Source organism: Ctenopharyngodon idella, chromosome 23 (genome assembly GCF_019924925.1).
Source record: "Ctenopharyngodon idella isolate HZGC_01 chromosome 23, HZGC01, whole genome shotgun sequence".
Taxonomy (NCBI): domain Eukaryota; kingdom Metazoa; phylum Chordata; class Actinopteri; order Cypriniformes; family Xenocyprididae; genus Ctenopharyngodon; species Ctenopharyngodon idella.
Window position 1 is genome coordinate 18,981,456 of NC_067242.1, and position 14,967 is coordinate 18,996,422.

Here is a 14,967-nt window from a genome sequence, read left to right on the forward strand (position 1 = left end):
GCTGAAGTATGTTAGGCAGTTACTGCACAGCTTGAGGCAGATACAAGCTGTCATATGTCAGAAATGTGGCAGGCTGGGTAACACAGCGACAATAGGAAAACAACTGGGGAGTTATTAGACATGAGCAGGGGGAAGCTGGGATAGGGTCTGACTGTGGGGGACTGACCTTGGAACGAGGAGGGGCACGGATGTACCACTTGCAGTCCACTGCCTCTGTCTGCAAGGCTTTGCCGTCTTTGGTGATCTGCTGCGATTCAATGATGCCTTCAGGTCCTCCCATCTCGAATTCACAAACTGCAGCGGAGGAGACATAAGAAGACAGATTACAGAAATGAAAAGCCATTAGATATATTCATATGTAGGATGCTTATAAATGAATGAATAATACCCACAGGGAAGAGGTTTGGGGACTCCTATGTCTTTAAAGTCAGGATCTGAAAAAAAAAAAAAAAGAAATAAAATAGGATATAAATATAATTCAGATATCAACTGAACCATTCAATGTACAATCAACGTGTACACAGACTGATCAATAAGATATGTGAACTGTTTAATAGCCTTAATAAGTGTTTGAAATCTCACAGTTGATGTTTCAAAAATTATGCAGAGTTGCAGTTTGAACAGGAAGGCAACTGGCATGAACAGGAAGGAAGCATTCAATAAACATAGATTAGGCTGCTCATTTAGCAATATCTTCCAGTATATTTCTCATTTCACTGCTCTATAGAGGCTTGTGGAAAAAATGTAGACATGTTTGGCAAGCTGTCTGTAATGGAGGGGCTTTGAAACCACCTATAGAGAAAACTGTGTAGTTGAGGAGAAGACATGGCAGAAGACTCAGTAGGAAGTAGAAACTTTCATTTAAAATTCCACAAAACTCCTTTTTAGTATTCAATATCTATGTAATACATTTAAAGGGTTAGTTCACCCAAAAATTCTGTCATTAATTACTCACCCTCATGTCGTTCTACACCCGTAAGACCTTCATTCATCTTCAGAACACAAATTAAGATATTTTGGATGAAACCCGATGGCTCAGTAAGGCCTCCATTGACAGCAAGACAATTAACACTTTCAATGCCCAGAAAGCTACTAAAGACATATTTAAAACAGTTCACGTGACTACAGTGGTTCAACCTTAATGTTATGACGTGACGAGAATACTTTTTGTGTGCTAAAAAAACAAAATAACTACTTTATTCAACAATATCTAGTGATGGCCGATTTCAAAACACTGCTTCATGAAGCTTCGAAGCTTTACAAATCTTTTGTTTCGAATCAGTGGTTCGGAGCGTGTATCAAACTGCCAAAGTCACGTGATTTCAGTAAACGAGGCTTTGATACGTCATAAGTGTTTCGAAATTTCAATGGTTCACCACTGGGGGGCGTGACTTTGGCAGTTTGATCCACGCTCCAAACCACTAATTCGAAACAAAAGATTCGTAAAGCTTCAATATTGTTGAATAATGTCATTATTTTGTTTTTTTTGGTGCACAAAAAGTATTCGCGTCACTTCATAACATTAAGGTTGAACCACTGTAGTCACGTGAACTGTTTTAAATATGTCTTTAGTAGCTTTCTGGGCATCTGAAAGAGTTAATTATCTTGCTGGCAATAGAGGCCACACTGAGCCATCAGATTTTATGAAAAATATATTAATTTGTGTTCTAAAGATGAACGAAGGTCTTACAGGTGTGGAACAACATAAGGGTGAGTAATAAATGACAGAATTTTCATTTTTGGGTAAACTAACCCTTTAATAAACTTCTTTGCCATTTTATGATGGTTCACAAACAAACAGGTTAATTATCGCCACCTACTGAGCTGGGGCCATATTCACAAAATATCTTAAGGCTAAAAGTAGCTCTTAACTTGCCGATTTAAGAAGAAACTCTTAAAAATAATGGGCATGTCAGTCCTAATTTTAGGACTCCTAAATTTTTGCTCTAAGAGTATTTCACAAAGCATTTTAACGCTAAAACTAGCTCCTAAATCTGTGAAACGCTAGGAGTAGTCAAGAGGACTCCTAAGTCACAAAGACAAAATCAAAAACAGTCCTACAATGATTGTTGGTGCCAATCCGCCTTAGCAATCCACCCAAAGATACTGTAGTGTTCATTGAGGCAATAGTGATAGAGCCTTGGGTGCTGAGCCTTTTCTTCATAAATGCAATACATATTTTGATTTATAGATTTGAATCTACGATAAAATGCCAAAAATAAATCTTTAATAAATTAATAATAATGCCTGATTACCTGTGGCAGTTTTTTTCACTAGTTCACACTTACAAATGATCAAATAGAGTAAAAAAATATATACAATAAGCATATTTGGCGTGCTATCCAAGGGGATCGAGGGCTCCGAGCTTGGAATTTTGCTCAAATCCAGAGTTCTCCTCGTATCCTCAGAGGGCCGAATGTGAGGAACGGGTTGGCGGAGGGATGCAGAGGTAACTATGTGATTCGGCTCTCGTCTGTGTATATATACCTCCACTCAAGCTGAATAGATAGACCGTTTAAATGTGCTCCTCCAAAACGTTGTTCATAAAACATAATTTGTCACTTGAATTCTGCAATCTCTCGAGATGCAAACATGTAAGAGGCGGACAATTAGCTGAACATATACTAGTTTAATTAGTGACACTTAGCCTACATTTTAAAATCTTTAATTGAATATGGCAACATTTTTATTTTAAAACCTTTATTTGTATATGGCAACATGATACCTCATTTTACAATATTTCTATGATTAAATCGCTGACAGAGACTCCTCCCCATCAGCAAAGTTGGTCTCAGCAGCTTTGTGAATAGGTTTTAAGAGAAAACTCTTAGCTAAGAACTTTTGCTGCCATTTAGGAGAACCCTTAGTGGTAAGATAAAATGTTTTGTGAATATGGCCCCTGGAGTGTGAAACCTTGCAATGTGCTGCAGGAATAAAGCCCTGGGTATACTTTTTTTTTTACGCGTACACTAGTGTACACACACAGTCGAACGCACAGCCTTGTCAAGTATACTTCATTTGACTCATACGCATACACAGGCAACAAATGCGCAGTTTTGAGCAATCTCTCGGCACGAGTTACAACCCCTGTAAACATCTTTGTATTCTTTCATGCTAGAGTTGTACAAATGAGGGTACTTTCTAACCTCTTCACACAATCTCTCATCTATGTAGGCCTCCATTGTCGCTGTAGCTTGCATGTGTTCTCGTCAGTTTTCCTTTGACTTCCTTGTGAATATCGACGCCCCCAGGGCACGGTTGCCACCTTGTGAGTATGCGTGTACCCTTCTGATGACAAAATTCCCGTCACACGCACTGTACGCTCAGCTGACCCTCGTGTATGCGTAAAAAGTGAACTATATTTTGGGTTTAGTCCTAAAACCCATAAACCAGCATTTGTTCAATTCCACTTCCATCGTCTCAAAGGTAATTGGTTTTTTGAATGGGTTTTTGGTTAAGTCAGTGGTTAACAAGACCGGTCTCAAATACTACAACACTAACTCACACTCTTTGCAAACTCAAACCTTCCAACTTGCAGATTTTAAATAAAAATGAAAAGAGTTGTTGATAGCTTAATCATGGTTATGTTGAAGTCATGCGACTATGGTGTAGTTTGTTTATAGCCTAACATTAGCTTCTTACATGTAGTGACTGTATTTAGGCTTCAAAATTCATAAAAGTTGTGTTCATTCGCGAATATGATCTTGATGAACAAAACGTGCAAGAATTTAAAACTTTTGATGGTCAGATGGGCTTATTTTCTGCATTAATCCAAAAGCCAATGGAAAAAATCTTATTGACTTTTTGTCGAGACAACCATGGGTGATGCTAGCTTTCGGGTTGGCCTACAAAAATACGTTATCCCTGCACCACTTCAGTCTGAACAAATAACAATGGAAAGCCATAATCTAAGTTGTATTGATCCAACCTGCTGTCCTTAAATAACTTTAAACGTTAAAGAACAATTTAGACTTTAACCTGCTATGGAGCATCATTATGTAACTGTACATTCAGTGAAATTTCCTCAGTTCCCAGTGGTCTCAATTCTTCAGTTAAATTTCTTTATTTTCAAATGCACATCAATTTAAAAAAAGTACATATCCTGCTCCACAGTCTCTGGAGAAACACGTTTATTGCAAATGCCATACTCAGTCTAACAATAGCGGTTAAGAGCAGAATGCCTAATGTGCAAGACATTATTGTTTATCCAGCAATATAGTCTCATATAGCCAAACTTTAAAAAATGTGGTCTTTACTGCAACTTATTGTATAATCAAGAACCACTTAGACTGTCTGACTGACTTGTAAAGCAACCAATCACTGTTCATTTTGTTTTTAAGTGCATTTTAGCATAGATTTTTTTTCCATAATAATAGACTGGAACTAAAAAAAAAAAAAAAGAATTCAAACGTGATGAAGTAGCCTTCATGAACATTGTAGAAACAATGTAAAGATAAAGGGAAATGTTTTGAGACTTAACCAATTTTTTTGTCAATCCCAAAGTAATAAGTACTGATTATTTCACTAACATAAACTCTGAAAACAATGCAAAATATACTAGGCCTGGGAATACATGGGAATAAAAAGTTTTCAAATCGAATCTGTTATTTTGGTTATATTTCAGTTATAATATCTATTTTTTCGTACATATGAAAGAAAATTTTCTCTGCGCTAATGCAGACATTTGTTCAGTTTCAGTCTGATTCAAACCGTTTCAAACCAATAACTTTGATTTTTTTTTTTTTTTTACTTTTCAAAAAACAGCTCACACAAGCCAGTCAACATTTTTGATAAAAAAGTGCAATATGTTTTGTGCAATAAGCATCAGATGTTCTGTGGGTTGCCATATGTCAAAATGAATAGCTTCAATCTCATGCTTCAATACAGCCCTACTCTTTATCCTAACATAAATGAACATATTCTATCAGAAGCGGCATTGTGCTATGCAGAACTAATAGGTGGGCAGTTTAATTACTCTCACCCCTCTGTGATTAGATCGGCTTATATTTAGTATGGGTGATATTTTGCTCTGTGATCCCACCGTTCACTCTGATATTCATATACATGGACAGAGATGGTGGCATTTACTGAACCCAATCTCACTGAAGATGACTTCTCTTCTCATACATACACATATACAAATGCACGCAAAACATAAGTTCGCACTCATTAAGAGAGGATTGGATTGTACCTTAGTTACCTTTACATGAGACTGATTGATCTGGTGAAAATGCCTGATTTATTTCTCTGTCATTTCACCCTCCTGTGTGCACTTATGTGGGTCACTGTGTGTGTGATCGCAGAGGACACCCATCACTATTATGACATATTCACTCCTATTTTAGAACACGGACATGTGGTTCCTGGCAATATGAGACTAGGATATGCAGCAAGACATTTAAGCTACACTTTTGTTGCATTACAAGTCCACTTATAATGTGAGTCAAGGTTTCTTACAGCAAAAACAGTTCTAATTTAGATGCATTATCACCTTTATTGCTTCTATATAAATTATAATTGTTGTGATTGGCTAATCTTTGTGTGCCAGTGCTGGCCACATTGTCTTTATTAATTTTGGGTCAAGGGGTCAAGGTATGGCTAGTTAGCATGCAAATTTATGGTGAAGGTTCTGAGCAACTCGCCTTTGTTTAACATTTACACATTCTGTTCAACATCTACACTGAGGATTCAGATCAGGACTTGAGAAAAAGAAGGAATGAGAAAGACTATATTACATAAATAAGATAAGTCGAGAGAGAATCGCCATATCAAAAGAGATTTACTGTCAGAAATAAGACAATAGACGCTTCCATAACCGAAATGACTGCCTTAAAGGGGTAGTTTTTTGATCGCAGCATGACCCTAATGTTGCATCTCTATACGGTACTTATTTAAAATAAAATAAACAGTTTGAAGCCACTGTTGGTAAATACATTTGATGGATGAACTCTGGCCTTCTATGGAGTTGGCTTATTAAATAGCATTTCGGTAACTAAGATAAGACTTTCTGTTGTAGACGTGCCAATATTCGGTAATGCGATATATCACGATAATGAATACGCACGATATTGTTATCGTGGGCACTTCAAAATACCGTAAATAATAATTTATTACCAATTATTAAAATTTTTATAATGCATTTAAGAATACTTTCCCCATCAACCGTATAAAATGCACAACATCGCTGTATTCTGCGTCAAAGAGACACGCGCTCAGATGTAAACAAGCCCAACGTGCGCGAGAAGCACATGGCGGAATGAGTGAAGGAGACTGAATGAAAGTGCACGTTCACTCTCTGACAGCAGAGGGCGCTGATGGAACAGCAGAAATGCAGCGGTTACCCCGGAAACCCCGCAAACAAAGCAACTGCGCTAGAGAAGTTTTTAAAATGCTTCAGCCATTCATTTTTTTGTAATCTCAATGTTGTTCATCACAGCACCAAATACTTAATACTTAAAGACTTAATAGGCTATTTGTTTTCAAACTTAAACATTTTTATATTTTAATTTGGACTACAACATGCCCTAATGATTAGAAATGTTCTGATTATTTGTTATTGTTCAGTAAAACTTTGAGACATATGGCTTCATTAGTTAACATGTTAATTTATTATTACCAAACTGACAATGAAAAATACTTATAAAGCATTAATTATTCTTAGTTAATGTTAATTACTGTTTAATAACATTACTAAAATCAAAAGAACTTATTTAATGGACCTGAGATAGTTGTATTTCTTAACTAACATTAACAAAAAATAATACTTTCTGTAACAAATGTAGCTATTGCTCAATCTTAGTTAATGCATTAAATAATGAGACCTTATTGTAAAGTGTTACCTGTTGTTCTTTATAGCCTAATTCTTTTGCACTTTAATCTGTTTGAAATTTTTACTTTATATATTTTTTGTGTATTGTATTATTGTTTTTAAACATTCAGAGTTATTGTTATTACAAAAAGAGTTCTTAAGCATCACTTTTGTTTTTGCGTATACTGTGATAAAAGCTTCAGCAATTAATCGCAACATGAAAATTTCATACGGTCACATGCCTATTCTGTTGATATAGGAGATGTTATTATAATATAGTCTTATAATCTGATAATAGAGTTTACCTTAGTCACTGTAACTATCGTTACAGGTGTTATTTACAGCTTTAGCAACAACTGAAAAGAAGACGGACTTCTCATTCATACAAACAGTATTTAATCCTTTCCTGTAATCAATGTTAATTTTTGCACAATTTTTAGTCAATATCCTTCAAATTTAGACAATATTTTGTCATGTTGTAACAATGACTGACTCGGTTGAGTATTTGAATCCACGTGCAGTGTTTTATTAAGCATAGTAAGGTCCAGGGCAAGAAGTACGGTGAATAAACAAACAAAGGGTCGATAACAATAGCAGCAGTCCAGACAGCAAACTAATCCAAATCCGTAATCCAGAAGTCGTGGTCATAACCAGGCAGAGAAACATACATGTGGCAAACAAACAGGGTAATATAAATGCTTTAGCGTTTGTACCCTGTACAAACAGGGTAAACTGGCAATACTTCGCAACATAATGCACAAACAACACGGCTTATAAGTTATAACAGGTAGGAACAGAAAGTGATGCGAGAACCGGCAGTATTCAGTATTCGGGAGATGGCTCCCTCTGGCGGTTGGAGGAATGGATGGCGGATGCAGATGTTACACATGTCATATTCATTCTATTTAATTTTACTCTAAAATGGCATCTAATTTTTGTTGACAAAAGTAACTTTTTTTTTGACAGGAAAGAGAACATTTAATACATATTTAGAACATTGAGAACATTTGTTCATATTTGACATTTGAGAAATTTTATTTTTGTCAAATTAAGTATCACCTGCAACATAGTATAATGAAGAGCTACAGTGTGTGCTTCCACAACACTGAGACCATTCAAAATGAACAAGTTGGACTTATGCAGGCTACACTAGAAGGCCAGTGTCTTCAAACTTAATCTAGCCACTCTATCCAAGCATTCCTAGACGAATCCTCTGAAATCCTCTGAGACCTTTTACCTGTAGCAATACAGCGATCAGCTAGGACAATGCTGAGGAAATAAACCATATCCTGTTACTCTCCTGCTCTGAGTTTAATCAAAGGTAACTGCCACCCTCTATTTCAGTTTCCACAGAAGATGTGGATTCTTTGTTTTAGTGAGGGAGGAAAAGAAAGGCTGCTTGAGTGTAGGGGTGTTATCTGATTGTGCTTGTCTGTCATCCTCCTTATTCTTTATCTGATAATCTCATGAAAGAGAAGCACAACACTGTTTACCCACCCACAGCGTTAGCGGCGTGAGCCGAAGGAAAGCTGCTCTTCCCTGCGGATGCGCTGCTGTAAAGTTGAAAACAGCCTTCTGTCCATTCAGTTCCCTTTGCCAGAGATCTGACGCCTATTCGAGGGTAGACCAGGGGCAATGGGCTGTCAATCAACGTAAGAGAGAATGTGGCTGCTTCCAAACACAGCCAAGATTTATGAACACTGTAGATCAGTTAGAATATTACCACTTCAAGAATCAATAAGGCATAAGCAATAAAGTAAATGTGTGTGTGTGTGTGTGTGTGTGTGTGTGTGTGTGTGTACAGTTTGTGTGTGAGCAGGTAGGAGCATCGCCGAAGCAATGACTACTGTATTTGTGGGTAGATATGGATGGAAAATTCAGAGTGGCAGGAAGTTAATGAAACAATGACCTTCAGGTCAAGAGAGCTGGTTGCTGGACTGATTTATGATTTGGATGTGCCATCACTTAACCCACAAGGTCCAGCAGACCCCATGGGATCAGTCGTCAGCCATAGTCGTGTGTAATACTGTATCCCTCTAAAGGTTATCTAAAGGCATCTATCATCAAGAAGAGTGAAGGAGAAGACACTCATATCTCTGAATGTGAGATAGGAGATATGAATTTACAATGAATATATAAAAAGCTTTCTTTTGTGTGGCAATTCAACGCTTCCACTTCAACATCTGCATAGCGGGTAAGTTGCTTGATTGTATTTGTTATCTTAGATACAACCTTTAAAAATATGAAGACTTGGGTAACAAAAGCACAAAAAAACAGTGCCAGTTAAAGAATCATTAAGAATGATTTTACAGCAAAGGTCTGAACAATCAAATGTCTCAAAATAACTATAATAAAATACATTGCATGACTATGAAATTATATGAAATTAAAAGAAATATGAAATACAACAAAAAAATAAAAATAAAAATAAATAAATAAACAGGTTGGCATCTGTATATACACGTGTGTGTGTGTATGTGTGAGGTTCAGGCATATGTTATAGTAATATCAACATAAAAATACTTTGTGGGGAAATTTTTTTAATCCCCATGAGAAAACAGCTTATAAATCATACAGAATGATGCTTTTTTGAAAATGCAGAATGTTTTCTGTGAGGGTTGTTTAGAGGTAGGGTAAGGGATAGAATATACAGTTTGTACAGTATAAAAATCATTATGTCTATGGAAAGTCCCCATAAAACATGAAAACTCAACGTGTGTGTGTAAGAATTAAAAAATTATGTAAATAAATAATGAAAATATATAAAAAAAGCCAAAAAGTAACAATTATTTTATTTCCAAAATGACAACTGGGCTTTGTTTCCCATACGACGTAACTCGCTGCTTAGCTACCATAACATGCATAGTCTGTGCATCGTTAAAGAAATCAACTAGCTAGTCACGAATGTTTCCCAAAACCATATTGTCACAAATTTGCCATTCAACTATGTTGGTTTATGATGCTATAAATTACGGATTTGGCATCTGAGGACTAATTCTCATTTTTCTCAGTTATTTTGCTTTATTTCCAGATTCAATCACAGGTTCCTTCTAACGTACTAGAGCATGTACGCATGTCCTGCAAAAGTATACGCATGTCCTGAGTATAAAAGGGCACCTGAGTTAAACATCATCAACTCTTTTGTCTGAAAGAGACACACAGGCAGGCCTGAGGTATATGGCAATGAGTCACAGTGTCTCGTTCCCCTTCTCAGGGAACCAGGGTTACAGTCGTAACCTGAGACATTCCCTTTCAAAGTGGAATTTCGACACTGTGTCTGGTATTGACGCTATGGGGAACCAATACCCACTATGCCGTGTTGAGGGAATGCCTGCCTCACTAAGCTGTGAAAATGCACAAATATAGTGGGCATAGCATAAATTGACTATGGATTACCCTGCCGGAGCCAGAAGTATGTCAACCCCATGGGCACATCCCATGTAACTCATGTAGTGACGTTACTCCCTAAGTCAATAAACAGCATGGGAAGTCCTGGCTGTTACACTGTCCTCCTTCCCTTTGAGAGACAGGCTTCAGCTCTATATGGCCCCAAGAGAAGAGCTCTGAGGGGGAAATACATAGCACAGCCTTTTATTTGACAGGGCTTTTAGGGAGCAGCCTACCGCAGGGGAGCTTCTAGTCCATTTAACGACCCTATAGAGCGATTAGGGGAGAATAGCTCATACCCTGACATGAGTAAAGGTACTTCTTTAGGAATCATTATAGTTAATGGCTAAACTATAAAATGCTCCAATTATAAGGAGGAACGCCACAAGTGATCTATCTCTACTTCTATCAGTTTGTGACATTGATCATCCCTATAGATGCACCCCACCAAAGGGGAGCATACTGTATATCCCTTCTTTAAAACCCAAAAACAGTTGGGGAGGAAATGGAGGCAAACGAGAGCAGGGCAAAATGCAGTTTGCCTAATAATTCTCATCACCCATGCTCTAAACTCCAAGGAAGCCACAGGGGAGTATTGGCCCTACTTAAAGACCCCAATGTAATTGGGGGGAGAGCAGCTCAAACCCTGCACTCCACCTAAGACCCACTAGCACTTCGTCCTTTTTTTTAGCACTACAGCATAATGTGCAACAGATTAGCATTGTCGAACTAGGGATAGTAGAGCACCCATCAAAGCATCCATCCAAAGGGGAGCATACTTCCCCACTTCAAAAACCAACAGTAGTTGATAGGGGTGTGACGAGACATTTAGCTCATGAGATTGGGTTCACGAGAACGAGACAAGATTTTTGCAGAGTATTTTTAAGAAATCCTCAATGACAAAATTTATGACTGGAAAAATAGTCTGCAGGTGCATTTTGAATTGTTTTAACTAATCATCGTGTAATGAATGTCATTTCAGTTCTACTATGAATTATCATATGCATTGGAAGACAACAATAAACAAGCACTGTAAAAGGTTTTGCCACAAACTAAACTGACTGGCTTCTCTTCTATATGATTTCACATGAGTCTCTTCAGACCTTATTGTACATGAATAATGAGCTTCCGGAACTTCTGATTGAGGCTGTGACCTCCTAATTAAACTCCTTTCCACAAATTGAACATAGAAATAAAAACAGTATAAATAAAATTGAAATCGTGATCACATGTACTCTGTGTATAGTGAGTGGCGGTGCTGTGCGCGCATTCTACAAGATTTATCAGACGCTTAGGCTGTGTTGTGCAGTGAATCCTCCGCCATGGTCTTTCAGTCATCTCACCTTACTCTCGTCACGTGATCAGTGAACTGTGATTCCTGTTGCACTGTATGCGACTATAGCTCATGTTGGATAAGCAGAGCAGATGTTTACAATCGTTTACAATTGAAGCGACCGTTATCTAACTGAATTAAATTTTTAATTTCTTTTCTATAAAAAAAGCAAAATGACAGTGTAATGTAAACATAGAGGTGGCATATTCTATGCTAATTTCACCCTCATTGCGATATTGCGAGACAGCTTTTCACCTTGACGACTAATCTCATCACATTTTCGAGATCTCGTCACACCCCTAGTAGCTGGGGAGGGAGGTAAACAAAGTAGAGGGAATCTATACGGCATTACACAACTCTGCTCAACCCTAAAGAGGGTAACCTTCAGTCCTCACGGACCCCCAGAGAGGGATGTATCTTCTGATAGCCGCTGACAGACCCCAACTCCGTAAACTTCTCTACAATAGCCTCATAGACAGTGTGAGATCAAAACATCAAGAAGAAAGATTTTCCCTTTCTCCTCATCACAGATGCCCCTCTGTGGCATCTATAACAACCATAAAACAGCCGATGCACTAGCCATGTGCTTTGTGGCACAGATGGCTAGATCAGTGGCTTGCACAGTTTTTTTGGACTGCCTCAGGAGATAGTACCACTCAATAGATGGGCCTGGAGTCACCGCAACACACATCACAATGAATGCATTCATCTCCCTCGAGAGTCGACTAAGCTCTGTGCAAGATTCTAATCTTCCTAGCGAGAATCAAGGATTTATGATACCAAATGCATCAGATAATGGAATGATAGGAATGGATTATCAAAACTGTAAATGGAAAAACAACTACTTAAATTTACTTTATAACATAAACAGAGGAAAAATATCCCCACAATGCTGCACTTCCCACAATCCCCACAATGCTGCACGATGTGCACACACTCACACACACACACACACACACACACACACACACACACACACACACACACACACACTATTGTCATGATTTACTAGGGAATTCTCACACCCAACATAAATCCTGCAGATTTTTTCACATTTATAAAGCACTGTGAGAGGACAATATGGAAGCTGTAAATCCTCCCACACTGAAACCATGACCTCTGTAAACAACGTCCTCAGTATCCTAAGCAGGCATAATCTGGCTAAGAGGAAGCAGTATTATATAGCATTTCTTGCCTCGTCTGTTATGAATGGGAACATGTGTGTGTGTATATATCTGTATGCATACACAGAATACTTCCAGATTCCCCCAGTGCTTGTGTGCAGGCTTGGTTTGTAAAACCTGGCTTAGACTATAATCTTTTGAAGATTACAGTATTTACCCATAACAACCTAAAGGAGATTTATATTTCTTCAGCCTTGGAAATTGTGCCTGCCAAGAGATCCGTAAACTGTGCGAGGAAGCAAGTCTCGTAAGAATACACATACGTAATGCTCAGTCAACATAACGTCAAGATGTGCATTACGAACTTGTGTCTGACTTCAATTCCTCCGGACAAAGAATTCTAGAGTGTATCAGCGCAGTCTCCTGCTGTCTTTAAATAAACTGGTGTTGGATAATTGGCAGACATTCAAACACCATCTCGTACCCAAAAGGACACGTACAAGAGTGTATAAAATGCTTTTAATTTCAGGGTGCTCATAATGGTGGTTATAAGCTAATCCAGATGAGCCAATTGTGGAGTAGCTACTGAAATTACTTTTCCCATTCCTTTTCTTCCATTTAAATAAGCAACTGATTAATACTATGTGAAACATAATGCAGGATGTAACAATAAACATTTCATATAGTGGCATTTATTTTGCATTTTTAATTCAATTTTTTGTAATAAATAATGAGGAAATAATCAGGTTAAGTGCACATTCTACCTTGTGTACTGTGTATTAATACTGCGCATTTTAGCTGGTAATCCAGGAAAATTTGCATACTGCGCAAAGTATAATTAATGCATGCTGCAAGTCTATTGATGCATAACAGTTCTAAACAGTTCATTAGTGATGATATTTACTTCAGAGTTCATCAGAAAGTAAAAGCCGTGCCAAGCTCTACCAGAGTGTGTCTTTGGCAAAGAGTCGCAGTTTGGACTGTGGTATGAGGGGCTTTTGCACCGGAGGAAGCTTTTCATAGTTCCTAGAACTATTGACTGAAGAATATTTTGCTGTGTTTGCACTGCAGGAACTAGGAACGATTTTAGTTCTAGGAACTCCTTATAAGGGAACTCAATTACCTCCTACTTCAGAGTAGGGTATAAACCAGCACAATAGGAACTATCAGTGACATAAGTGTACGTTGATTGGGCAAACGCATGTCAAACACTTGTACCCGGCATTTTTAAAAAGCTGTGTAAACATATTTGTTTCACGAACATGGAAAACAGCGATAACGGCATTTACCTGTTGTCTTCAAGGTTGTGTTCTTTTCTCCGCCTCAATGATATGTAATACTGAAAGTGTCATGGGTGATTTCGTCTCTTAGCCCCACTTTTTGCTCTTTCAATCATGTAAATTATGTGCTTACATTCCATCTTTGTTATCACAAAACCCACAACACACAACAAACACAGCTCCGATCACGGCATCTTCCATCCACCGGTTTTTGGCATTTGTAATTGCCGTGCTTAAAGACGTCGCTGTTGGTCACTTCAGAGTTCCTATTCCCAGTGCGAATGCAATTAGGAACATGGCCCGGGGGAGAAATTAGTTCTCAGGGAACTATCCTAGTGGCTAGTTCCTATAACTGAGTTCCTAGAACTATTTGGTGCCAAAGCCCCTATATTTCCTGCTCGTCATCACAGCCTTCTACCAAAGTTAATCATGCTTTCAACTAAAGCAAAATCACATGTTTAAAGGGGACCTATTATGCCCCCTTTTACAAGATGTAAAATAAGTCTCTGATGTCCCCAGAGTGTGTGAAGTTTTAGCTCAAAATACACCACGGAAATTTTTTTATAGCATGGTAAAATTGCCACTTTTTGCAGGTGAATAAAAACGCGCTGTTTCAGTGTGAGCCCTTTAAATGCAAATGAGCTGCTGCGCTTGGCCTAAGAGGGCGGGGCTTCAAGAGCTCATTCTCCGGTGTCAGGATTCAGTCAGGACGCGCTATAATGTCAGAAACTGCGAATATATGCTGCATGGTGATAGAACAGGTATAGTTTAGTTTAATTACGGTTATAACTTATATTGTCTTCTTGTTTTTATTGTCTATATATTAGTACAACCCTGTTTACCGAAGAGTTTAATAACGTTTATTGTACTTCACACAAAATATGAAGTGTCTGTTTTCACTCTAGAAAATCACTGTAAGAGCTTAATAAAACACAGTGCAAGTGTGCATTAAAATATTATCCATAAACTCTCTCTCTCTCCCTTGCATTATCATCAACATACATAGCGAAGTACACAGAAACACTCGTTACAACT

At 37.9% G+C, this 14,967-nt stretch overlaps 1 protein-coding gene across 3 annotated transcripts in view; it reads right to left on the minus strand.

Moving 5' to 3' along the window:
- The window catches only part of neto1l (neuropilin (NRP) and tolloid (TLL)-like 1, like), a 106,961-nt gene that overhangs the window by 32,372 nt on the left and 59,622 nt on the right, over positions 1-14,967 (minus strand). For all 3 annotated transcript variants that reach the window (XM_051882599.1, XM_051882598.1, XM_051882600.1), the window contains 2 exons: positions 393-434; positions 167-294 (listed from right to left, as the gene is read on the minus strand). In XM_051882599.1, the coding sequence (XP_051738559.1) occupies positions 167-294; positions 393-434 (170 nt within the window). The remainder of the gene's footprint in view (positions 1-166; positions 295-392; positions 435-14,967) is intronic.